This window comes from Pteropus vampyrus, unplaced genomic scaffold (genome assembly GCF_000151845.1).
Source record: "Pteropus vampyrus isolate Shadow unplaced genomic scaffold, Pvam_2.0 Scaffold152, whole genome shotgun sequence".
Classification (NCBI taxonomy): Eukaryota; Metazoa; Chordata; class Mammalia; order Chiroptera; family Pteropodidae; genus Pteropus; species Pteropus vampyrus.
This window is the reverse complement of record NW_011888933.1, coordinates 2,460,716-2,488,650: the sequence shown is the minus strand read 5'-3', so window position 1 is coordinate 2,488,650 and position 27,935 is coordinate 2,460,716. Positions and strand designations below refer to the sequence as shown.

Below are 27,935 nucleotides of genomic sequence, written 5' to 3'. Positions count from 1 at the left end.
TCTCCTTTTTCTTCCTCCTTCTCTTTATTTGCCATGCCATGCTCTTATCAGCCATACTGGTTTGCTATTACTGCAATATGTTTCTAATTGCTACATTGAGATAATTTCTTAAATATATCTAATATTTAGGAATGACCATGGTTATTATCTCTAAATGCCCCTGTGTGATATGTATGAAGGTTACCATGACTCACAGAGTATTGTTTTCTGCCTAGTGCAGAGACATCTAGGGCGACAACTTCAAATGCCTTTTTCTTTATAGGGTTGTGCAACTTGTCTTCATTCTGATTTGTTGGACTTGCTCTGCAGAGGACTTGGGTCTCAGTTCAGCAGGCAGATAACCATGCATGCATGCTCAGATTGTGGCAGCACAAGAGAAATGAAGGGTTAGACACCTAAGTAGGGTAAAATGAAGAAAAGAGCACATAAAAGACAATTGTGGTTATTCTATAAAAATCTTACTTTGACCCTCGTCGGCTTTATTTTTTTTTTCTCTCATTTAGTCTTCAGCCATTAATTGAATGAGTGAAGGAAAGTTAAAGCTACAGGTTTTCATATGTGGAAAGCCTTTTCTTAGTGTCTTTGCTGGTCTCTTGCCATTCTCTCCTGCTGTTAACATTAATTACTTTGCAGATGGCTTTAATTGACCCAGTAAAAGAACCTTATCTGTGTTCAGCGCTTTCTAGGCCCTAAAGTCTTTGCAGTTTCTGAGGACACAAATGAAGTATTTGCTCTCAGCTCTTATAGAGAGGAGTCCCTGGTCCCACAGTGCCCTTTGCTTTCAAAGTTCCAACTTCTTGCTTAAGCCTGTATACTGTCTGGTCCCAGATCTGCCTTTTTAACACCATCCCCCCTATGACTTCTACCAGATTTCTAGTTGCTCCCTGAATATGCTTCTCAGCCTCTTCCTGTCTCATGTGTTTGCACACCATGGTCTCTGTCTATATGACCTGATTCTTCCTGCTTATATTTTTCCCTGTCCATATTTTGTCATGAACTTGCCTTGGGGCCCTGCTTTCTTTTTGAAAAGATCCTGATCATCCTAGTGGAAATTAACTTCCCCTTTAGAGCACCTTGATGCTTTGTTATTTATGATATTAAAGTACCCGCTGCCTTGTCTTACTTTAGCTATAAGATTATAATCACCTTGAGGGCAGAGACTGTGTTTTGTTTCTCTTCCTGTCCTCACCCCAGCCTCTAGGTGTTCAGGAAATGTCAGTTGCATTAAGTTGAGGGGACAGAGGCAGCAGGCCTGGCTATTATCAGTGTCTGTGGCTCTTCTTTTCCTGCATCTGAAATTAGTAATTAATTAATTTCCTTTCTAAGGGAGCTATGTTTCTCGTCCTTTAAAATTTATAGCTTGTATTGTGGTTTCTTATTTTAATAGGTAATGTATATTCATTGTAAGACGTTTAGGAATTATGAGTAAGCAAAAGAAAACAGATACCATTGAAAGTTCTATAGGAAGCAATAGCCCACTATTATATTTGTGTGTATATCTTTGTAGATATTTTTCTGTATGTGAACATAGCAACATATTATTAAAAAGTTGCCAAACATATTTCCTCATTTGCTTTTTTCATTGAAGGGTATTGTAAACATCTTTCTCATTTTTCCAAGTATCTGTAAAAGTACACGTAAACATACTCATATCTACATCATCTGCAGAGAATAGCTATTTGTGCATGTGTATTTGCTCTTATCTAGTTATTTCCTCAGGAAACCTTTATAAGTAGCACTTATAAGATTATAAAAACATATGGACTTGAAGGGCAAATATGCTTTCAGGGCTTTTGATAGCTATTGCTAAATTGCCTCTGGAAAGGCATATTAATTTATGTTCCCAGTATAATGTGTGGAGTGCCGGGTTTTTTCCATTCTTGCCAGCTTTGTCTACTATCATTCATTTTAATTTCTGAACTGATGGGGAAAAGTGGTCTCTTAAGGCAATTTTAATTTATGGGTCTTTTATTCCTAATATAATTGTAGATTTGTAAATGATTGATCACCATTAGTATTTCTTGTTTTCTTTTTTCTGTAAATTGCATTTTGTACATTATATTTTATGAATCACTTGCCCATGCCCTTTGCCCACTTTCTGTTGGATTGTTTGTTTTTACTTGTTTTTGGTTCCTTATGCAAGGATGGTAATCCTTTGTTTTTCATATATTTTGAAAATTTTTTTCTCACTTTGCCTCAAAATTTTGTTTATGATATTTTTTTAACTTATATAAGTTTAAAAATTTTTATGCTCATCTTTTTTTTATAATTTCTGGGTTTAATGTCATCCTTAAAAAGGTGTCTCCTTCCTAACATTCAGCTATATTTTTATAGTAAATTTATGGCTTTGTTTTTAAACATGCATATCTTTAATGCATATATTATTAGTTTGGTGTAAGATTTGATGTAGGGATCTTACTTTCCCAAAATGTTTGGTTACTTGTCCAAATAAAGAATAAACATCTTTATTTTTTATTTATTATCTTCTTTATCAACTTAAAATGCCATTATTTTATATATTGCATTTTTGATATGAACTTGAACCTCTCATAGACTTTCCGTTCTGCCCTTTAGGCCATCTGTCTCATCAGGCCAACGCTCTGTATTTGGTTACTATAATAGTATATAAGGTCCCATTGTTACTTCTCTCTTTTTTTTTTTTTAAAAAGAGTAGTTATAAACATTCATTCTTTAAGATGAACATTAAAATAATTTTGTCAAGTTAAAAAATGTGCTGAGATTTTGTTTGGAATTACATTAAAGTTAAAGAGGAGATACGTCTGTCTATACATATGTATGTATGTGTATGAATATCCACATACACCCTGCACATATAAAAGTTGTGCCATTGTTGTCATCATTAGCAGAAACTTTCCCCCAGATCACTGCTAGGTTGTCTTTGCTGGTGCACATAGGAATGTGTTTGTTTTGCATAGTTATCTTATAACCGGCTACCTAACTTAACTTATTATTTCTGATAGTTTCCTCTTTGATTTCCTTGGTATTCTTTTAACCATTTCATGCGTACCTGGGAAGAATGGGCACTGATTAAGCAAATGTGCCACTAATATCAATTTTCATCTGATCACCATCTTCTGTTTGACAATATTTAACTTCTCAGTATTAGGAACCCCGATTATCCCAAATGGCCCTTAACAGGTTCACACAACAAGTCTCCTGTCCTCCTCCCCATCAGGTCATACATTCATTCATTTAATGACAACAAATGCTGGTCACTTGGGATATTCTCAACTTCACGAGGCTTCAAGCATAACAGCATTGTACAGTGAAGCACGATGCCTGCTCTTTTTTTATGCTATAAACTCCTCTTTTTTCCTTTCATACACAAAAATATTTTTAATTCATTAAAACTTACTATAAGTTGTAATGAAGAGACAGAATTTAGACTGAGTCTATTACGATAATCCTTCTGTCTTTATATTGTTTTCTCTACAGTTTCACTATGTGTGATGCCTGGTTTAATAATTGTATAAATAAATATTGGGCAGAACAGAAGAGAATCTGGATTAGCAATATTTGACAAACTATAATATTCAGTATTATCTTTGAAAATTATGCATCAAAGTGTTTCAGTTTTATATAACTGTTCAAAAGATATGCCATCTTTACTTAGGTGCAGTTTTCTTTGTGTTTAAAATTTTTTGTTTCATGACATATGTGAGAGTAACTATATTTGTGGAGATAACTGGCAGCCACACTAGGAATGAGTTAACCACTTCATATAGTCTGTCAAATATTGCTAATCCAGATTCTCTGGTTTCAAAGTTGGAGAGGAGACATTAAACATCTTTCATTTTTATTTAATTAAAGATGTTTTTATTGATGCCACCTTCTCAAAAGAGAACTCTTAATTGGCTATTCTTATTAGCTAATCAAGCCAGCTTGAGTGGGGGTCCTCAGCTTTTACATCACCTCAAATTCATTCCTTATTTCCCTCCTAACTTCTCCTTTCTCTACTTCCCTGTCTGTTAATTTGTAGCCCTGCCTATGTTTCCTGTTCTTATTATATGACAGTGTTCTTAACTGTGCATGGGGCTACCACATGTGAGATGCAGGAAAAGCTTACACCCCTATATCCCGCTTATGCTAGGAGGGTTCTCTACCTGCAGCTCTGTTCCTATGAAATATGCCCACATTTCCCAATCCTTGCCTAGCATGCCATCTTTGTTTGACTTAACACAAAGCCTTAATTCAACCTATAATTACTTTCACCCACTTAACATATTATTTCTATACTCTTAAATCCCAACCTCTCCATGTCTACAATACTTATCACAGCTTAAAAGTCCTTTGTATTGTTTACATCCAAAAGAGTATATATTTTCTAGTTGAAACAAGTTTTGGTATAAAAAATTTTTTTAGGTGGGATGAGTCTAACTTTTTCTTAAAACTTGAGAAAAGTCATGATTGAAAAACCATTTTACTTTTTAAGTCCATTGTTTTCAAAAAGAAAAACAATATAAAGACAGAAAGATTATTGTAATAGACTGAGTTTAAATTCTTCATTACCACTTACAGTAAGTATTTAACGAATTAAAAATATTTATGTGTATGAAAGGAAAAAAGAGAAGCTTGCAGCATAAAGAGAGAGTGGGCATGGTGCTTCACTGTGCAATGCTGTTATGCTTGAAGCCCTGTGAAGTTGAGAATATCCCAAGTGACCAGCACTTGTTGTCATTAAATGAACGAATGTATGACCTGATGGGGAGGAGGACAGGAGACTTGTTGTGTGAATCCATTAAGGGCCACTTGGGGTGATCAGTGTTCCTAATACTGAGAAATTAAATACTGTCAAACAGAAGATGGTCAGATGAGTGGATTTACATTATGAAAATGGACATTAGTGGCATTCCTTTTTTTTAGACATAATTGTTCATTCTTTGTTGACTTCTGCTCCAGTTCCAGTTTGATCACATATGGAAACTAACTTATATGTTTTATCATAGAGAATTGAATTAGGACATTTGTGTGGCAAGGAGCATAGCTGGTCAAGACCCGATGAGTCCAGGGTATTACAGTGAATGCAGACTCATAGCTTCCTAGTTTTTACCTCTCGACCTGCCGACTCCTCTCCCAATATCTACCTCCTGATGTTATGCACTGAGAGAGAACCTAAGGTGCCTACTTAAGGTTGTCCTAAAACAGTGGCCATGTAAAATGTAGTCACAGAACCCAAAAGCAGCTGGAGAAGGAGATATACTCACAGACTGCTTGCTTAGTAACACGTTAGATTTGGGGTATTTTTTACCTCATAGACTAGCCTGACCTTCCATGTAGAACTTGATGTGTGAACTGTAAATTTGACCTTTAGGGAGGGTTAGCATATGTCCCAGTTTTCCCAGCACAGTCTTTCCTGATTTATGTCAGTTGTCCTGGCATAATTATTAATATGCCTCTTTTCACTTCCAGAAATGGCCTGATTTGGATGATAAATTATATGGCCACCCAGTTGTTAAGCTGTGGAGCTCGCTACTCTTCTAGACTTTTCCCCAGCTCTGCTGGTGAAGGAATGCCCTGTTGGCTTCTAGGTCTCCTCAAAAGAACTCATTCTGCTCCAGCAACCTACTCTATATCTTAATTGGATTTGGACTGAGGGCTTAACACATGAATTTCAGCAAATGTAGATTTCAGAACTGGAAAGGACTTATAGAGACTGGTAGTTTGACTATTTTTTTTACAAGGAAGTAAATGATTTTTAACTCATGTACAACAGATAGTTTCCTTGTGGTCCAATGAATGTCTTTCCTAGTCATCTAACTTATAGCTCAAGGCCCTGTTATCTATGTTGTCAAATTCTGAGCAATTTAGTTTGCTTGGTTAGCATACTCAGCTTTTCACGACAAGGTTACCCAAAAGAAAGCCTATGGTTCTTTCTTCAAAGTATGGGGTTCAAGTTATTTTTCAAAAAACTAGAAGTCATTCACCTTCTGTAACTCAGTTCCTAGGGAGGTCCTCATCACTGCCTCCTTCCCAGGGACCAGCACCTTCAAGCACTCCAGGGTTGTGAGGGCAAGAGGGGGACCCTGTCAGAGAGCTCCCTGGCTGTGGGGGGACCTAGGTGGGATTCAGCAGTGAGGCACTGGAGCACATGGATGCTCTCTTGGAAGTCATGGGACCTCCTCCATCATTTATCCTGCAGAGCAAATCCTGTTTCTTGAAAAGCCTTGGAGAACTTGGTTTAGGGGCTTGGGCATCTCTCTGGCTTCTGAAGAGCCTGAATCTGGTGTGGACCATTCCAGCCCTTTTGTTACAAAATGTCTCTGGAGTGATGGTGTCCTTCCCCTCCCCACCAAGCGTGCTCAGTGCCTTTTGGTTTCACCTTCCCTCTATTTTCCCCTTCCTTCCCCCAGAGTCAATTCTACCTCCTCTTTTTTTTTTTTAAATCAAATTTGCCATGATGTTTCAAAAAAATATTTTTTTCTAGGCACTAGGGATTCTTGGTAAGTAATCTGAGATTCAACACTGAAAAAATTTTATCTCTTACTCATATTATGGTCTAGTACAAGTTTAGTGGCTCTCCTAGAAGGCGATTCTCCAAAGAACGATGTGGGAACCTTGGCCACATTCATCCTGTACCTGTGCCATTTGAGTCATGTGGCTTCCGGAGTCACCATGGAAGAAGAGCTTGGATAATCATGCATGGATTTAATGGTCACACTAGAGGGGTAGACATCACTTCCTCCCATATCTTATGAGTCACAATTCAATTTTTTGGTCCCAACCTAACTTCTGGGGAAGCTGTAGAATGTAGTCCTACTGTGCCAGAAAGGAAAAAATGAACTGGGATTGGTGGTTATGCAGTATTATTTCTGCTGCAGTGTCCTTCATCAATCTGATTCTTGGCTAATTTGCCACATTTTTGTCTTACCATTCTTCTGCTCTTAGAGTTCAGCATCTTCAAGGTGCTTACCCTGGTCCTTCGTTTTTTGAGTACACTCACATTCAGTTTGACTCTCTAAAGTTTATGTTCTTTTCACTACCTTGTGGTGCAACTTGACCATGAAGGTACATAGTAAGTGGGTTCAAGAGAATTGACTTATTCAATTCTTCCACTCTCTTCCACCTTACTTGGAATTTCCACTCTATAATTTAACTTTTTACTTCCAAAGGTCACTTTTTAACCAGATAACCTGCATGGGGAAGCACTGCAGTAGCCATGGTATATATAGCTTTCCTGTAACTTAAATGATTAGAAGAAGAATATTTATTTAAGAACTTAGGATGCTCAGAAATTCACTTTTACCAGTTCCTGCAATTTATTAGGTAACTCAGAACCCCGCTCCTCTCCCCACAACCCGCCCCCCGCCATTGACTGATCAGCAAAGTAAAATGACAATTTATGCTTGGGACCACAGTTGCTATAATGAATTAGTAATGAATTAGTATTAGTATTAGTATTAGTGTCAGAACATTTTGTTTCCAACAGGAAGTTAGTTCTACTAGGGAAACTACTGAGCAGAGGTGGAGGGAAGGCCTTGCTGAGCACCTGCAGGAAGTGACTGTCAGACAACTCATCTTCAGGCACACAGAGTTATAGATTACCTGTTCCTTCTCTGCTGGCTAGGGCTGGAGACACACCACAGCAAATGAACTATTCAGCTCTTCCTTTCTAGTGTTACTTGTCTATCACTGAAAGGTCTCATTTCAAAATTACTTCAAGACTTTTATAATTAATTAGATTACATTTCAGTTGGCATTAATTCACTTTCAGGGAAATTACAAATAATATTTTAGGATGAGATGACTAATCTCATACATTGGTGCTGATTTGCTTATTTTCAATTTCAGAGAATTGCATTCTTCATCCCAGCTTCCCAGAACATGGTGTTGGCCTGGCATCTAGTACATGTTCCTAGATGTTTGCTCACCCAGTAAATGTCGATTAGGCTTACTATGCGCTAGGCATCATGCCAGGTGCTGGGGATGCTGTGATGAATGAAAGAAACAATTTTAAGGAAGAGATTACTAGGGTCAGGCAAGAGGAAAAGATAGAGCAAATGGGCACGTATGCTACTTATAAGAGATGGGAGAGTTGAGTGGTGTGGTGACAGGGAGCCTATGGTATTATTTTATGTCCATCTCAGTGTTTGTCATAACATAAGCTCCTAGAAAGTATCTATTTTTCTTTAAGATTTTCAAATGTAGAGGATACTAGAAAAAGGCTTATCCATTATATCTATGGGGTAGGGAGGCAGAAGCCCTTTAAAAAGGGAGAAATGAGATAATTAAAGTGACCTTTATCAAATTTGGCAATTTATGGTTAGAATACTATCTAATTTTGTAATTATAAGCAAAAGTAATAGTCTAAAACAACTTTTATTTTTAATTCTTAGACATGCTCCAGTGGTTGTGTGGTTGAAAATTTTGAAAATAATGAATTATCTGTAGAGAGAGGTAATTAGAATGCAGTTAATGAAACCTCTCTATCTCTTGGAGTTGTGGAAGCAGTCCTCAGAGAAATGTTATTATCAACAGACCTGTTTATATGTATTCACAGTTGCTGGCAGCTGACTTAATTACCTAGACATGAAAGAAGTTTCTGCATCCTGTCAGGTATTCCCAAGTATATAGAGTTGAGAATTGACATTACTTTGAATATTATTTAGATTTTAAAAAGGAAATGAGTGAATTTATCACAAATTAGTTTCAAATGTAGAATCATCAATAGATACACATTTGATTAGTAATTTCAATAGAAAAACTTGTCCAAGGCACAAGCGTCTCTCTGCTTTACTTCTATGCTGTAAAGGTTGTCCTTCAGCTCATACAGGAAACCATGCTGGACACACACACGCAGCTCCCATGTATGTTGTTAACTGGCTCTAAGGCTCCTCCAGGCCTCCTCGTTGGGTCACTTTAGAGTTGCATCAGGCGCAGCTCTCAAAATGATGCAAAATCATCGAATCCTCTCATGGAAGTAGTGTCAATATTTCCTAATAAGAAAACCTGTTATTAGACAGATTTATAGAAAATAGTGTGTCATAGCAGGAAGGGACCTGAGGAAGCATCTGTTCTAACCCTTTCTTTTGCAGAAGAGGAAATGGAGCCCTAATTTAGGACACACATATGGCTCATACTAGAACCTGTTATTGTCTTTCAGTTACCATTAAGATTATATGAGTTAATACCCTTGTGGTCCTTAGAACAGTGTCTAGGACCTAGAAAGTATTCAGTAAATGTGAGTTTTCAGTTATTATCATTATTTCTAGTGGCAGAACCCAAACAGGAACCCAAGTGATCTAATGGTCCAGTGCTCTTTCAGAGACTCATATTTTGTATTTTCCACATTGTATAGGGTGAAATGTGTTTGAAGAAGTTGAATTAAAATAAATATAGTGACAGCCTCAATGCCCATTAGTGAGCGTGTGTCAGTGCTGAGTGCTAGGCTAAGCATTGCATTTAATTCTCACAATCCTATGAGACTCGCACTTTCTCTCATCTATTAGAGTCATGTAGAGGCTGAGTTGGGTAATTTATCCGTGGTCACATCACTATTAAGAGACTGGGCTGAGCTTTAAGCCTACTCTGTCTAACTTCAAAATTTATACTCTTAACTATTGTTTTTTTCCAGGGGTTGGCAAACTATGGCCCTTGGGCCAAATTCAGCTGTATGTGTTTATGTACAGTCCTCAAGCTAAGAATGGTTTTTATGTTTTTAAATAGTTGAAAAAAATTAAAGAATAATATTTCATTTTGTGTGAAAATTATGTGAAATTCAAATTTCAGTGGCCATAAATGAAATTTTATTGGAAGACAGCCATGCTCATTTGTTTACATGTTGCCTGTGGCTGGTTTTGTGATACAGAGTTGAGTAGTAGTGATAGAGACCGTGTGGCCTGAAAAGCCTAAAATATTTACATATCTGGCCTTTATTCTATACTCTTTCTCAGTGATTATGTTTTATGAGATTCCAGTTATTTAGAGCAATATAGAGCATCTATCTCCTCCACTTATCTGGCTTTTTTGGTTGTTCCATATTAATTAACATATCAATCAAATGACGAATGTTGTGTATAAAAGGAGTTCACCCTTAAATTATCTATATCTTGTGTCTTTGAACAGACTGAGGAATGACTTGTTACTGGATGACATTTGAGATTTGATGATAACCTCTTTTGTACTTGCTGTGGACTGTTGCTATTTGTGGTGTACATGCTCCTCACATCCATATATTGAGCTGATTATTTTTAAACTTTGAAATGTCTTAGATGCAGAAATCACTCTGTTTTCTTCCTTTTGTAGTGGTTTGCTGTCTTCCGATTATGTGGAGATTCACTATGAAAATGGGAAACCACAGTACTCTAAGGTATGGAAATCTTGTAGTATAAATATACTGAATCTTAGAACTGTTCAGTGCACACCACGTTGTTTTGATGTCTATCCCAATAAACCATTTGTCTTCTTATACAAGGGTATGATTTTTAAATTTAAAATATATTTAGGAGAAATTTATTAAAACTACAAATGTGTTTGAGATAACATTAGAGGTTCAATGTATTTAGGCCAATGAAGAAACGTTTATTGTTTCGGTTATACATACAGTATCATATGTAAGCGAATGGTATAAAGAGCTATACCGTTCCATATCAACATCTTCCAGTAGTAGATAGCCAGGCTCGTGGTCATAGAAGCTGAATGATAAGCCCAGTCGGACTATTAGAATGAGTATTTAGTCCAAGTGACTTTGGTGCTCGAGAAGGGCAGAGTACAGGTGGGAGAAGGAAGATTTAGGGAGCATTCTCCCTCTTAATCTTTACGAAAATTCTTAGAGGTGGATAGTACCATCCCTGTTGTGCAAAGGAATAAATGGAGGCAGAGAGAGGGCAAATAAACCTGCTCAAGGCCACCAAGCATTATAATATAAAGGTAAATGGGTACTTGATTTCCTTTAGTTGGAGATTTTATTCTCTTCACAAAAGATCAATCACCAGCAAGTGGATTTACATTAAAATGAGAAAGATTATTTGTATGTCAGGAACACAGTGATCTCCACTAGTCAGGGTAAAAATCTGTGGAATGGCCACGTCCAGGACTCTGATCTGCAGGAAGTCCACAGAGTGCCATCGAGCTGCAGCAGTGGCCACGGATACAACGGGCATGGGGAGGACGCAGAAAAAAGCAAAACAAAGTAGGGAAACATTATCGGATTTATTTTTTCTAAATTGCTAATGAGTGTTGGCACAAAAGTGGACCTTTCGTGTGTGGGCTGGCTTGCTTGTGCAGCATAGAGAACTGGCTTTGTCAGTTTGAAGTCTAGCAGCAAATATTTACAGGCGGTCTTAATTGTATATACTGCCTGGGGAACCATGGCTTTGCTCAGGATTTATAACTGCCCAATTAACGGTGGACACATTTGTAATTTGTTGTGAGTTCCAAACCTTTGAATTTTCTGCCCTAGATTAAGAACTTTCATATTTTACTTTTACTAGTCTGTCAGTTCTTGCCTTAGGCTGCATCTGGGGAGTTGTTGAATCTCCCTAAAAGTTAATGCTGTGGAAAGTGAGCAGAAATGCTAAATCAAGCACGAGAATGGTGCTTTCTGGCATTTGTACAAACCACAGCTTCTGTCAGCTGTGCCAATGCCGGGAGCACTGCGGATGCTGAATCATGAGTCTGGAGTAGCGAAGATTGCATGAGAACTTATAGACTCAGCAAATGAGCCACCTTTGCAGGCCGCAGTAACCTGATCCAAACTTCTGACTAAGTTCAGCAAAATTTTTTTTTCTAGAAGCGGAATAGCTAATTGGCCTCCAGAGGTCATTTGAGGTCCCCAAAGGAAGCCTTATCATTAATAAGACGTGCCATATCTCACATCGGTTGTAACTGAAATTTAAAAGAGTATTTCAATTGAGTGAAGTGTTCATTGCAGTTTGTATTTGTGTTCATTGCTTTTCTCTTATTTATGACCATTTTCTCCAAACAGCTCATATACCCAAACTTACTTGCTTCATATATAATAAATTAATGGTTATAGTCTGTTTTTTATGTGTCTCTATCTATCTATCTATCTATCTATCTATCTATCTATCTATCTATCTATCTATCTATCTATATACACCCCCTAAAACCAAGGTGTTATGGTGCACACTATCTTGTAGCAGAATTTTTTAAGCTAACAATATTATAAACATTTTAACATGCATTAAATGATCTTCTAAATATTATGTTAAAAAATACATTATATTCTTTCCTATTTACTTGCTATAATTTGTTTAAACATCCCATAGTAATAAACATTTAGATTATTTTCTATCTTTCACCATACAAATAACTGTGAAGAAGGGCCTTCTAGATGTATTTGAAGACAGCTTTAATAATTGCTTAAGGATTAATTCTAATGAGATTTTCTGGGTCAAGAGTTGGTACATTTTTTCTTAAGGCTGTTGGTATATACTGACAGTTTTTCTTTCTGAAATATTGTATAAATTATACTTACATTACCATTACTTACATATTTTTAAAAGCAGTTTTTAAAACTTCACATTACCTTCCATGTTGTTTAAGAAAATCTTAGTACAGAGTACCAGAAAGGGGAATTAACAAGTAAGAATGGCTAGGTTAAATAAACCTGTTTTATGCAACCTTTCTTCCAAAGATCTCAAACTATTTAGACAAAGTACTTGAACATAACATACACATACATACATACACACACACACACACTATTATTCATATGTTTAGAGAGGAACAGATTCACTAATATCCTATTTGGCTTTGAAGTTAAATATATATGTGGACATTTAAAATATCCTGGTAATTAGTTTCAAACAAAATGATGAATCCATACTTTGAAGAAGCTAATGTAGGTTTTTTCCTTTTACCACCACCAAACTCCTACATAGTTCCTACTTCTAGGTAAGGAGAGGCTCATGTCTTAGGCTTTTACTTTTATTGGATGAAAGTGGGTTAAAAGGGCTTCTTTTCTTGTGAAGCCAATATAGGAACTGAAGTGGGAGATATAGACTAGATGCCAGATAATCAGTAAGCACACATGGAAGGACTTTTGTTCTGTACCCAACAGAGCAGTAGCTTTTATTAGAGATTCTAGCACAATACTTTGCACACAGTATATATAAATAATAAAGCAACTTTGTTGATTTGTTGATCAACTTTTTTGATGAACTTATTAAAATTTTTAGTATTTCAGTTCTCGTAAAAGAATTAGGCATCAATATGACAGTATAAAAGTACTTTTCAAATTAATATATTTTGATTAAATTCCTTTTAGGCGAACCATTAACTTTGAGTGCTTACTAATACTTTGATTTCTCTTCTTCTTATGAAAAGAACTACCCTCTGGCCAACAGTGTAAGACCGAATAGTTCCCATCTCTACTTCCTCTGCTTTATTACTCTTTATCATTATTGAGTGGGGAAGATGTCTTTTCCTAGCTCCATTTTCTCCCTTGGCTTCTTCCTGGTCCCTTGCCCACTCCTTCCCAGGGACAGAAGAGTGACTTAACTGATGAGAAGGAGTTGAGCACATCCACATAGTCCCTTTCTCCCTTTCTTTTGTGAGATCCACCTCCCTACATGAAGATCATGTTCTCTCCACTTTTCCATGCTCTAAGTTGTATAGGAGCAGCCGTGTGTGTGTGTGTGTGTGGTGGGGAGGGGTTGGTTACCCCGTGTTCTCTGTACCTGGGTGGGTAAGTCTGGCTGACTCCAGGGTGTAGCGTTAGCAGGCCTATGAAATTCTCAGCTAATTCTCTTCTCCAGTATAGTACTATCAAAAGTGAAGGTAATATATATATAAATATTTTTTAATCTCTGTTTTAGTCCTGTGTCACACTCTCATTTGGTTTTAAACTTGGGCGGGTACCACTTCATACCCTCTAGGTTGTCTATAACCAAAAAGATGGACAATAACAAGTGCTGGTGAGGATATGGAGAGCTGGAACTCTCATATACCGCTGGTAAGAAGGTAAAATGGTGGAGCTGCTTCGGAAAATAGTTTGGCAGTTTCTCAAAAAGTTAAGCATAAAGTCATGGCCCAGCAATTTTACACATAGGTATATATCCAAGTGAATTGAAAACATATGTCTAAGCAAAATCTTGTATGTGGACGTATAGAGCAGCATTATTTATAATAGCAGAAAATTGGAAACAACCCAAATGTCCATCAATTGATGATTAAATCACCAGAATGTGGTTTATCCACACAAAGGACTATTATATATAGCATGAAGTACTGATTCATGCTATATCATGGATCAATCTCATAGACATACTAAGTGAAAGAAGCTAGTCACAAAGGATCACATATTGTATATTTTTATTTATTTGAAATGTCTAGAATAGGCAAACCTATAGAGACTGAAAGTAGATTAGTGGTTGCCAGGGTCTGGAGGTGGGGGGTGGGGGAGGGGGGAAAGGAATGAGGAATGACTGCAAGTGGGTGCAAGGTTTCCTTTTGAGGTGATAAAAATATTCTGGAATTAGAGCATGGTGATGGTTGCACAACTCTGTGAATATACTGAAAACCACTGAATTGTATTCTTCACAAGAGTGATTTTTATGGTTTGTCAATTATGTCTCAACGGAAGAAACCCTTAGTTGGGAAGTGAGTTTATTTACCCATCCTCTCAACAAATATGAATCCTCTGCTCCTGTAAGATTGATCTTGTCTCTTAGGCTCATAAATAAGCTGTTCTTATTCACTCATTAAACAGTATTGATTTCATTCACTTTGATCTAGTCACTGTTCCAAATGCTGGATATATATCAGTGAACCAAATAGATAAAAATCTCTGCCTTTGTTCTTTTCTTTATCATTATAATCACACTGCCCTCCTACAGTGTTTTTTTTTGTTGGTTTGTTTATTTATTTATTTTTTTTGTGCTTTCCTTATCAAATTATCACCATGGCTCAGCTTCAGCTCCCTTCTTCCATGAAGACTTCTTGGCAGCGATTGTTGTTGGAGGGAATGGGCCTCTGTGGGCATGGCTTCTGGCTGAGAAGGTAGCAAATCCCCATGAAATCAAGAGAGCAGACAGTACTGGCTCCTCGCAAAGCTATTTTAAGTTTGAATAGTATAATTTTGAACTATTAAAAATTTATATAGCATTGGTAGAGCCAAACTGTTCTAATACTTGAACATTTCCCCCCCATTGATTTTAATGAAGGTAAATAATTAAACTGGTGTTGGGGTCAGACATTCTCTGATTTTCTGAAATATTTTTTCATTTTCTTATTCTGCAGTATTCAAATTCAGGTATATGTGTCCAATTATAGATATCTTTTCTCTTTTGCTACAAGCCCACTGATTTGTTAGATTGATATGCCCTGCTAGTTGATAAGTTTGAGATATTTAAAGATATGCACATAGAATAGTGAATATAGTATAATATTTTATTATTAGGTGCAGAACCTGAAATATCAGAATAGATACATTTGTGAGCTAAGGCCTATGCAGTTATTTTTTAATGTTTATCCACACATTCAGGAGTCGATTGAAAACATCAGTGCTTGGCCACCATGAATAGCCAAGTTTATGAGAGTTTCTTAAGCAATGGAGATAATAAGAACCAGCTGCTTGAACTTTACTAAAGCAGATGAGATAATTAAACAGGCATAAAGATGGGGTAATTTTAAAATCAATTAAATTGAAACAATAGATTCTATTTCCAATAGGTTCTGTTTTCTAATAGGTTGTTTCTAAAGTGAGTAGAATCAAACCTTTCCTGCCATTTGATCAATAATACCAGGGAACCAAATCTGTTTTTCCCTCTAAGTCATTATCAGTAGACTCACAAGGTTGTCATTCTCAGCCATTTCTGATTAGGAAATGTTTTTAAGAATGCACATGGCTTCAGGGTTTCATTATTTGTATGCATGGCCTGGTAGTTTGCAGTGGGCTTCTTAGCTTGACAACCTGGTGGAGCAAAATAACCATTATTTGAACATTATCTGGCTTGCAGAATGTTCAGCTAGGTAAAAGTGGTAGGCTGAGAAGGTTCGGGATCATACATAGTGAGGATTTTTAAGTTCCTTTGACTCTCCAATAGCTTCCACTTATCGGTGCTCCATATTTGTTGAATTTAATTAACTGCTTGACAGTTTTAAATCCAAAATGTCCATGGGGACACACACATATACTCGTATCTTGGGCTTAATAAGTCCTTTTTTGGTTCTCCTGCCTTTCGTTTGCCTAGTTGCAGATCTGTGACCCATTTGTAGGTGGTGATCTCGAATTCAATGGCCCTCATTCTTGAGCTGTCTGAGGCCTTCTTGACTGGAGAAAGAAATACTAATTTGAGAGCCTGAAGATGTGGGATTCAGTTGGCTTTTTGCTGGCTTTAGCAGAGACATGTAGCACTTTGTGGCTGTCTCCCCACTCGCACACAGAGATAGTAGTCACTGTGAGATAGTGAGTGTTCAAGATGGCTAGTTCTTTGTGTGGAAGGCATCCACAGAGCTGACTGCCCAATGTCACCATTGATGAAGCCCTCTGGAAGTGACCTCTTTGCACTGGCCTGCTACTTTTACCTGTAACTCAAGAAAGAATGCTTCTTTTCAACTTGGATTTATTTAATACTAAATACCTCAAGATGTTTCTTTGCAGTGGTATTTACAAAATGCTGCATTGACCAGGAGAGTTGCAAAATAGTATTTTTCTGGTAATGCTTTCTGAGAAACTTGATATAACTTTAGTAATTAGAAACTCGGAGAATCCTCGAATACCAAGACTAAATTAGAACCTGTTGAACTGCTTACAGTGTTTAACGTAACAACACAATTAGATATTAAGTTTTCTTATGATGGTAAACATCAGGGATTGGATGTTACCTCAAGTCTCATTTAAGGTCCAGAAAATATGGTGATTCACATTCAAATATACAGAGAACTAAAATAATTTCCTTCAGATAATGTCCTGCCTTAACTAAAAGAAGTAACAATGACCTTTATACTGAGAGAGCATCAACCATCAGTTTCCAATGCGAGTGAATGAAACTAAAATTTAAGAAGGGACTTGGAAATATTTTCTGGGAAAAAAAGAATATTTTTAGGAAAATCTGGAAAATCTAGCTTTCTTAGAAAGGTCAAGTAAATATGACAGTGTTTGTTATGCATTTCTAAAAATCACCTGACTTAAAACAGCCTTTTGGTGTGATATAAAAGTGCTAAATAACCAGTTTAGAATCATGCGAAGAGTTGGAAATTTAATTGCAGAATATTGACCTGGATCTCAAATTGCTGAGATGTATGATACCATTTGTCCTTACAAGTTATGGAGTTGAATATGCAAATAGAACTTGCATAGTCAACTAATATTAACAAGGTTATAATGCCAAATTTAGACAATGAACTATAATACAAATTGTTATAGTTACTAAGAGGAAATAAACTGAGTTGGTCGGGGAGTGGTTATTTGGTGTATGGATGACTACCTTTAGGCGCATTAAATAGCCTTGAGACTATTATAATACAATATAATAAACAGTGATCAAAATGACAGTAAATCATCTATAAAAAGTCAAAGTACATCCAATATATTCTATTTAAGAAAACAAATTGAAAGCTTCTAGTTAAACAATGTGTATTTAATGCTTATATTTATCTTTATTCCCTTCCAATAACACATCCAAATAGCAGTTAGAGAATAAAAAGGATAAACCCACAGAGACAAAGACAAGAGAAGAAAAGACAGCAGATGATAGGTGTCCATAGAATTATAGAAGATAGAAAGATGGATGAGGATTAACTGCCTTAGGTTTGAGCTTTTCCTGCTCTGCTAAATTCTTTTGGGGAAAACCCAGAAGAAGTAAGCCAACTCATGTCACTTCACCCAGAAAGGCACAGGAATTGAAGGCACATGAAAATAGAAAGTTTGGTTGAAAGTTTACATGGAGGCCATTTAAATCCCTGATCTATTACATAAGCATATGGTCAGGTGGCCATCCCTCTGTACTCTGGTAGAAAAGCTCAGCTTTTAGAGAAAAATGTAAAGGAGGAAATTATCAGAGAAATAATTAAAGTTTCTCAGAACTGAATTGCACACATTTTCTTGATTAAAAGGTGTGACAGAGTGCCCAGAGCAATGAATAACCAACAACCCACACCAATACATATCATGAGATTTCATGAAAATGAGATAAATAAAATTTCCTATAGTCTTCATGAAAGTGAAAAATAGATTTGATAGAAAATATCTGACATTAGAATTATATCTAGTTCTCAAAAGCAACATTAGAAGTAAAAGACTGTGTATAACGCTGTTGAAATACTGAGAGAAAATAATTTCCAATCTAGAATTCTCTACCCACTCAAATAGTCACTCAGGTGTGAAGATAGAAAACGAAATTTTCATACATGCAAATTCTCAGTAAATTTATCTCCCATGAACACTTTTCAGGAAAGTACCAGGGGATGTGTACCTCCAGAAAAGGGGAAGGTGAGACCATGAATGGATGAGACATGGAGTCTCGGAGTCAATGTAGAAGGGAGGCTAAGGAAATTCCAGGGGTGATGCTACCAAGTCCTAGATGATGGTGGTACATTGGGCCTAGCAGGAGGTCGAAGGCAAACACTAAGAGTGTCTCCAGGAACAAAATGGATACGATAAATTACCTGTTTTTAACCATAGGAGAAGAGTTATAGATAATATTTTAGATGATGGGGCCATTAAATCTGTGGAAAAACAAGCAAACAAGAAAATGAAGCAAAAGTTTTTGAAATGATTAAAAAAGGAAGTGAGAAAACTTAATCACAGTGGCACAGCTATGAACAATATTTGCATTGTTGTAATATAAACACTAAATATCGATTTAATCCCAAATTGATGATGTGTATTGGAATGTACTGGGGATAAGAGGGGTTTTTAAGATTCTATATTAGGAAGAAAATTTTTAAAGTGAAATAAATTAGGGCATAATAGTATAAATATTCTGTTCAGAAATATATAGGTTAACAACAGACGAAGCAGCTAAAAGAATTAAAAGTGATTGCTGTGAAAGTGGGGAGAGAGGGAGAAAGGAAATGGCTATATATTTTTTAAAATAGGCTTTGTAATGTAAATTGGTATAGCCACTATGGAAAACAGTGTGGAGGTTCCTCAAAATTAAGAATAAAATTATCATATCGCCTAGCAATCCCTCTTCTGAGAATCTACTCAAAAAAAATTTGAAAACATTTATTCATAAAGATATATGCACCCTATGTTTATTGCAGTATTATTCATGGAAGCCAAAACATAGAAACAACTGAAGTGTCCTTCAATAGATGAATGGATAAAGAATCTGTGGTACATGTATACAATGGTGTATTACTCAGCCAGCATAAAAGATGAAATACTGCCATTTGCAGCAACATGAATGGATCTTGAGATTATCATGATAAGGGAAATAAGTCAGACAGAAAAAGTTGAGAGCCATATGATTTCACTCACATCTGGGATATAAAACTGAAAGCAACAAATGTATAAGACAAACAAACAAAAACTCATAGACACAACAGTTTAGTGGATACTAGAGGGAAAGGGGGTCAAATATATGGTGACAGAAGGAGATTTGATTTTGGGTGGTGAACACATAATGCAATATATGGATGATGTATTATAGAATTGTACACTTGAAACCTATATGATTTTGTTAACCAATGTCACCCCAATAAACTTAGTAAGAAATTTAAGCAGCAAAAAATAAGCCTTGTAGTTATTTGACTTTGAAAACTAAATTCATATATTATTTCTAAAAATTTGTTTAAACTAATTTTAAAAAGTGGAAAAGCAAATAAGGCTTTATGTAATTTTTCGTAAAAATGATTATAACTAGCAACATTGGGGTCTCTCCTTTGTTAGGTAAAAGACCTTATTCCATAATAATATCTAACAAGTATCTACTCCCTTACATGCTTATGAAAGGTATGTAAGTTGTACCAGTTGCATTGGTGTCTTATTCCTGTTAAAACCTTTTCTCATTCATTAAATTTAATATACAGATGCTTATGACAGGAAAGTTGAAAAATTGTCTAGTGCTCTTTGAGGTTTCATATTAACCAGGAGGAGTTTCTAGGACCATCCTCACATTTCCTTTTGCTTTATAAAAGAGTCCTAAAGAGTGACTCATGATACAGAAATCATAGTTTCTCAGTTACACCTTCTTCTGTATTGTAGGGTGGAGAGCACTGTTACTATCATGGAAACATCCGAGGTGTCAAGGACTCCAGGGCGGCTCTGTCGACCTGCAACGGACTTCAGTACGTAGGACTCTCATTGGAAGAATGAACTTGCTTTTGTCCACCCACACTTCCCATCTTTTCTTCCACAGATATTTTTGTAGTGACTCTTCTGTGCCAGTGCCACGTAAGGGACTGGATGTGGAGTGGTGAACAAGGAGGGCATAGTCTTTGTCCTCTTAACACTTAGAGTTTGCAGGAGATTCAGAGATTAAGCAAATGATTACACAGAGTAATATTTAATTTGCTTTTTTGGTAGGTACTGTGAAGGGGGAGGATAGAGACTTACAGGGTAACCGAACCTAGTCCAGGACAATCTCCCAGAGGTGTATGCAGGAGGGACATATCAGCCAGATTAGACCTAAGGATAGGTAGGAGTTAGCCAGGTAAGGGTGGGCTGTGAAAGAGAGGAATTTGTACATTGGCTTTGAGGCAGCTCTAAATAAAAACATTTGTAGGCACCTTTTAGACCTGAACTCAGAACACTTCATGTAGAAACTGGTTGTGCCCACGAGAGGAAAAAGGATCTTGAAAATCTTACCTTTGCACATAATAAATAAATCCCATATCTTTGAAAATTAAATGTGATTTTCAACACAAAAGTATATTGCTTAATGGAAATTCACAATTTGCAAGCATAAAGATACTTTATTTGCCTCTTCAGAATCAGGTGGTTTTAGATTATTCTTATACATGAAGAGCCTGTCTATTTTCTTATAGATATTGGATTTGCATAGCAAGAAATTTGTACCGATTGTACATTATTCTGGAATAATAATTTATGATATTGGAACTGCAAGAATAGTCCTATCCCAGATTAATCTCCTAATCTGTCCATTTAATTTAAAAAATTAATTATATCAGATATGATGGTATGCTTTTGGCATATACTTGTTACACCCTGTATAGTGTGTATGCTGCCTAGTACAGTGTGGGGAACACGGTGAGATTCCATATAGATATGTGAATTAGATTTGGGGAAGTATAAAGATGTTTATTTAGATATACTCTTTATTTTTAAAGACATAATATGAAGCTCACCTGCTATTTCTTGCTGTCTGCTATATGTTAATTCTTTCTTTGTGTGGTTTCTTGTGTTATAGTGGTATGTTTGAAGATAATACCTTTGTGTATATGATAGAACCACTGGATCTGATTCATGAAGAGGTAAGTCTGACTGTGACATCAGTTTCCTTATGGTGTTTTATTCTTTCAGCATCTTTGCCTTAGATCAGTAAAGAGAACATAATGTTCAGTGTGCATGTACACATAGAACCTGTTTCAAACTTGGGAGTCATCAAACCATGAATCTTAAAGCTTAAGTTACACATCCCAGCTCACACAGCAGAAAGGGATGATAAGAGGCACACTCGTAGATTTTCCGAAGTGAAGATCAGTTTTTTCCAGTCTGTAGGGAGAGCAGAGAGGACATTTTGTTTTGTACTGACCAACTTCTTTTCTTTTAATATTTAGATTTCTTTAGAGATAGAGAAGAAAATAATGTTTAGAGTCATGCACAGGCCAGTAGCCTAGACAAGAAATCATGAGTGCATTATGCTAAGTGAAATAAGTCAGACAAAGAAATATTATATGATCTCCTTTATTTGTGAAATTTATAAAAATTGGAACTCATAGAAATAGAGAACAGGTTAGTGGTTACCAGAGGCCGGTGGGGGAAATGGGTGAAGATGGTCAAAAGGTACAACCTTCCAGTTATAAGATAAAAAAGCTCTGAGGATATAATATACATGTATAGTTGACGATACTGTATTGTATATTTGAAACTTTCCGAGAGAGTAGATCTTAAAAGTTCTCATCATAAGAAAAAAATTTTGTGTCATGTGAGGCAATGGATATTCACTAAATTTATTGTGGAGTTCATTTTGCTATATATGTGTGTGTGTGTGTATGTGTGTGTGTGTGTATGTCAAATCATTATGTTGTACACTTAAAATTTATACTATATTATATGTCAGTTATATCTCAATGCACTCTAATAGTGTTGTCACTAATAGAATGCAACCAAATTTAAAATTTAATATATATTCATCAAATGCTATAATGAGGGCTTACTATATGCTGGACACTATTTTAGATGCTAGGGACAAAATAGTGAACAAAACAGACATAGAACCTGAGCCTAAAGGTGGTTTTACTCTACAGGGGCAGACAGGAATAAATGGGATGAATAGTGATTATATACAGGTGTGTTAGACAGTGATCCATGCTAAGGAGAAAAAAAATCAAGCCAGAAAGGTAGAGTTAAACCTTCATATTAACCTTCTGTGGAACGGCACAATAAGATGGTAGTATTCAATGAAGATCTCCAAGAAATTGAGGAGCTGGAAGAACATTCTAGGAGAAGAGCAAATGCAAAGGCCCTGAGGCAGGAGTGTTCCCAGTGTATTATAGGAACTTCGAGGAACCCAACTAGATTGGACAAAGGGGGAGAGTGGTAGGAGATGGAGGCACCGACTGGTAACAGTAGGGAAGCCACATCGGTGAAAAGAACTGCTAATGGGAAAATAATATTTTGAGAGTGATAGAGTCAGAATATTGTAATCATTTGATGGGGAGCAGAAAATGTTTTTTATCTTTAGAGATGTCAAATGTAAATAAAGTAAATTTTGAAACAGGTAATAGTCATATAGGCTGTCGATATAATAGCAGTTGAACAGACATTTATTTTCTTTGTTGTGGCAATATATATATGAATATGAGGTATATTTTGAATTTGAGACAGAGAAGTTATTAAATTTTAAATGGTTAGTATTTGAGTAGTCCTGTATCACATTTTCAACTTGTGACTATAAAGGTTACTGGGTAACAAAACAAACCCCACCTATATAAAATCATCTTGATTAAATAAAATGTTTTCCACCTACTCCAGTTGTAGGTAGATAACCTGTATACAGCAAAAATTATTTGACTCATTCAGCAATTGACTTTGATTTCTGGCATTGATTAATAGCTCTGTTACTTTAAAAAAATTAAAGCCAAACCTAAAAAACAACACAAAACAAAATTTAAAAAAACTTACAACTTCCTAAGCCTTAGAGTTTTTAAATATGTAAAATGAGATAATTTTTCAAAATACATTCCTAGTAGGACAGCTTTGTAGTTTTGATGAATTAATAATGTATATGACTTTATCCAATAAACTGTTAAAGAGATTTGTAAATATAAACTGTTATTATCCTAATGTGTAAGTCATTAGTGTTGCATTGTTATATTTGTAATCATATTCTTCGGGGGCTGATTGTTACATGCATAATGCTTTTCTTTTTTGCCTTCTTTCTTACTGCCTACCTTTTGTTCATGTAATGATTTGTCTTCATCTTCACTAGGGGTAGAGGGAAAGGAACAGTGCTTGAACTTTAGTCCGTTTTTAATCTAGTTGTGAGTGTTATTACTCTAGGTATCTTTTCACCTGTTACCAGAAGTAAGAGTTTACTGTACTTGAATTTAAATTTTTTATATTTAGTTATTATTATTAATTTTAGTATGCTTCACAATAAGTCAAGTAATAAGGATATGAGATATTTCTAATGAGAATTCATGTTATCTCAAGTAATAAGTGAATAACAAATCTCTTAATTATTGTATGTCTTATGTAATCCATTGAGAACACTCTTTTTAAAAATTATTTTTCTGATTATAAAACTAATATAGTGTAGGAAATTTGGAAAAGCAAAATAAACAAAAACTTAACTAAATAGTAATTATCCATCATCCCATCATCCACCAGAGATAACGTCTCTTCACTTTTCAGTGTACATTCTTCCAATTTTCCATTGATAACATTCCCACACATTTTTAAAATAAATTAGGTCATTATTTGATATTATAATTTTGAGTCAGTAATTATCTCTCTGAGCCTCAATATTTTTATTTGTAAAATGGAGATAAAATGTGCTATATGGAATTCTTATGAGGATTAAATTGGGTAACGGATTCATTAACAGTGCCTAGCACATACTACGCGCTCAGTGATGGAAGCTAATACTGATAATAGTAATGGAAATAAGACATTTCTAAAAGTGTAATTTCTAGGGGGTAGGGTATGAATATTTTTAAGGTTGTTGATAGAATTGTTAAATTTCTTACTGAAGTGCAATACCAGTTTTTCCTACCAGCAGTATATGAGAGTGTTTTTTGCCTTGTAGTTGTAATTTTTAAACCTTTGCCAACTAGAAGGCAAAAATTTGTATATATATATATTAATTGATTTTGAAGGAATATTAAAATATTCATCATTTTTTCATATGTTCATTGACCATTTGTGTTTCTTTCTTGTGAATATCCTCTTCATGACTTTGAAGAATGATAAGGCTTAAGAGTTGCTACTGAAACTATTGCTTTTGTTTAAACTGGAACCATTGGGTGATGCTCTATTTTATTTAAAATTAAAGTTTCAATTTTATTTTTGATAGCTAAAACATTAGCATACTAATGTCCCCATTTTAGGAAGAATATCAGAGAAAGTTCTCTAGGCATAGTCACATCTTGTCTACAATTGTTTTTGTTTCAGAAAAGCACAGGTCGACCACATATAATCCAGAAAAACTTGGCGGGACAATATTCTAAGCAAATGAAGAATCTCAGTAAGTTTTAACTTGAATAGGCATTCTATTTTATGTAATAGGAGCCATGACTTGGTGGAACTCTGTAGACATGTGGGCTTGTTGGGAAATAGAATTGGCTCAAGGTCTAGAGTGAGCAGTGTGGGTAGGCAGTGGAGTGAACTGTGGCATTCATGTAATGAGGCATAGAGAGTTGCTTCTGATGGCAAGACCGAAATATGATGTCCAGGAATAAAGTCGTGTTTGGAACCAGAGTTATTGACAGTGAGATTCATCTTTAAATTTCCCTGGCAGTTTACTGATCTTTAGCCAACTTCTATTGTCTCCCTCTCATGCTCTAGTCTTGAGACATTTTAAGCATGCTGATTTGCAAAAGCTTCCTTTGGATTATTGCGGTATGTGATGTGACTGCTTCTGTATATTAGTGCCAAAAGACTTTAATAATTTATGCGAAAGCTTATGACATGCATTATTCTTTTAATTCTAAGATGAATTAAGCATAGTAGAATTCTCTTGAATTTTCAGATATTGAGGGTCAGGTGGTTGTAGGTCAAAGATATATATCCTAGTAAGTCTTGGAACAACTTACTGTTTTTGATGATGTTTGTAAGAAAATTATGTGTGGATTATGTGTTATAATTTCTTAATAAATTGGATTGTATCAGTGACTATGAGAATGTGAAATGTTTAGTGATCAACATACTTTTTTTCACCTTAACTTTGATTTTAAGATGAAATATGCTATCAATGTGGCTATTCCTTCATATAACATTTAAAACACATACTCCTATTGCAATGCAGTCAAGCATAGATTTTGGTATTTCTTTTCCTTTTACACAGGTATGGAAAGCAGTGACCAGTGGCCCTTTCTATCAGAATTACAGTGGTTCAAAAGGAGAAGGAAGAGAGCAGTGAATGTGAGTTTGACATTGAGCCACAGGTGGGGCCATTTCACTCAGTTGCTGCCTGTCATCACACAGTATCTACGTGTGCCCAAAACAGTTTAGATTTGGGAAACTTTCTCTTCCAAACAAAACAACAAACCAAAAACCCTTGTAATTTGAGTCTTACAGGCATATTGCTTTTTATTCAGCTTTCCCTATTAATGATATAAACTGATTAAGATGTTTTATGAACCCTGATATCATATAAAGAATGTGTTATTTTAGCTCCGTTTTCAAAGTGTTTTCTTATGAAAATTGCAGTGCATTTTGTTTCTGTTGAAAGTATATCAGGCTTTTAAAAAATATAGCTACTATAACATATAAAACTATTCTGTTGACAAAAAGTGTAGGGGTAGGAGTTAGGTTCTGAAATGTTGTCTAATCACACTTATTTTTATTTCTTTCAAATTAAAAACTGTTTTACCAAATGTTGAAGCTGAATGTGTATTTCTAAATAGAATGGATCTGTTTGACCATTAGTATCATGACAGTTGCTAAACAAGAATTACGTAATTATATAATCAACATCTGTCATATAGCTCCATGTATTGATAAATGTATAGGGGCTTTGTAATTGAAATTATGTTCCTAGTCCTTTTCATAATAGATTAGAAAGCTGTAATGATGAGGACTATCTAGTAATTATATGGTGAATGCTATGTAACTGAGAATTAATTCCACAGTTTATAGATTACATGGTAATTTACTAGATAACTTAATGAGTAATTAATTATACTGGAAATTACACATTTAAGTAATGTTTTGTTGAATGTATTTTTTTGTGAAAAAATTAGAACGCCAGCCATCAAAAACTTAGTTATGGGTTAAATTAACATCTTTTATGAGCTTTTATTATGGATATTATGGAAATTTATATATATTGTTTATATATGTTGACTTAGAGATCTCTTTTTGCTTACTCTTGAAGATGTGTTTGGAAATAGTAAGTTTTAGATAGGCTAATGACATTTCACCATAGTTCACCCCTATTAATATAAAGTGCTCAATGACCTTGTACTTTTTCAGCTATGAAAAAGAAATAAAAGTCCAAACGATGGCTAAAATACTGAGCCTTTACTCTTAAAGGATTATCTAGTAATAATAAACATTTGAAAGAATTTAGAATATTGTCCTTGTTAATGTTTGTTCCCTTGAAAAGTTGTGTTTTGAAGAATTAGTACATTATTATTAGAATTTCACTCCATTGAGCTAGATTTGACTACATTTGTATCTTTTCCAGTTGTACTGTGCTATTCTTATTAGTACATGTGCTGCCAAAGCAAGCTCTGTTCTATTCTTATTAAATGAGCTTCACATAGGTTTTCCTCGAAGTTTTAAATAGACATGAATATTTTTATCACATCTTAATGCCAACGAAATTGAGATTATTTATTTTAACAGAATTATACTGTACATTTTTCTCTAGAATATTTTTATATATGAAAATCATATAAAACAACACAGGCTGTTCTCTACTCGTTGAGTACTTTAATGATAGTTAAATATAGTTCTTTTCTGAATACTTGAATGTATACTCACTCTTTTTAGTCACTTTTTTTGATTTTCCTGACTGTTTCTTCGAGGGTGTTTATAAAGTAGGCAGCAAAGAGTTCTTCTGAAATTCAAAGTCAGTCTACAACTTCACAGTTAGCATCAGAGATGGTGTTGTTATCTTTGACCATATATTTTTATTTTCCATAGCCATCTCGTGGTGTGTTTGAAGAAATGAAATATTTGGAGCTTATGATTGTTAATGATCACAAAACGGTAAGACTATAGAATCCATTGGTTTTGGACTTGACAGCTTACTTGAGAAAGAATACATTTCACTTTATATTCGATCATTATTTGTTACTTAATAAAGCCAAGATACTTAGATACTTTATTTTTGGGACATATTAACTTCATTTATTTCATGGTATTTTGGAACATTGTTTTTTAAAAAATATTTTTAAAATTTTCAATTACAATTGACATACAATATTTTATTGGCTTCGGGTGTACAACACAGTGAGTTAATACTCAGATAACTTACAAAGTGATCACCCCGATAAATCCAGTACCCATATGACCCCATACATAATTTTGACTATATTCCCCATGCTATGCTCTACATCTCCATTACTATTTTGTAACTACCAATGCGTACCTCTTAATCCCCTTCTCCCTTTACCCGTTTCTTGCCCCCTGACCTCCATCTCCAATCCGGCAA

The 27,935-nt window shown here is 35.3% G+C and overlaps 1 protein-coding gene across 2 annotated transcripts in view; it reads left to right on the top strand.

Annotated features, from left to right (window-relative positions):
* ADAM23 (ADAM metallopeptidase domain 23) overlaps nucleotides 1-27,935 on the top strand; it is a 155,054-nt gene that overhangs the window by 63,796 nt on the left and 63,323 nt on the right. For both annotated transcript variants that reach the window (XM_011369705.2, XM_023536301.1), the window contains exons 4-9: nucleotides 10,264-10,327; nucleotides 20,135-20,217; nucleotides 21,300-21,363; nucleotides 24,728-24,800; nucleotides 25,620-25,696; nucleotides 27,425-27,490. In XM_011369705.2, the coding sequence (XP_011368007.2) occupies nucleotides 10,264-10,327; nucleotides 20,135-20,217; nucleotides 21,300-21,363; nucleotides 24,728-24,800; nucleotides 25,620-25,696; nucleotides 27,425-27,490 (427 nt within the window). The remainder of the gene's footprint in view (nucleotides 1-10,263; nucleotides 10,328-20,134; nucleotides 20,218-21,299; nucleotides 21,364-24,727; nucleotides 24,801-25,619; nucleotides 25,697-27,424; nucleotides 27,491-27,935) is intronic.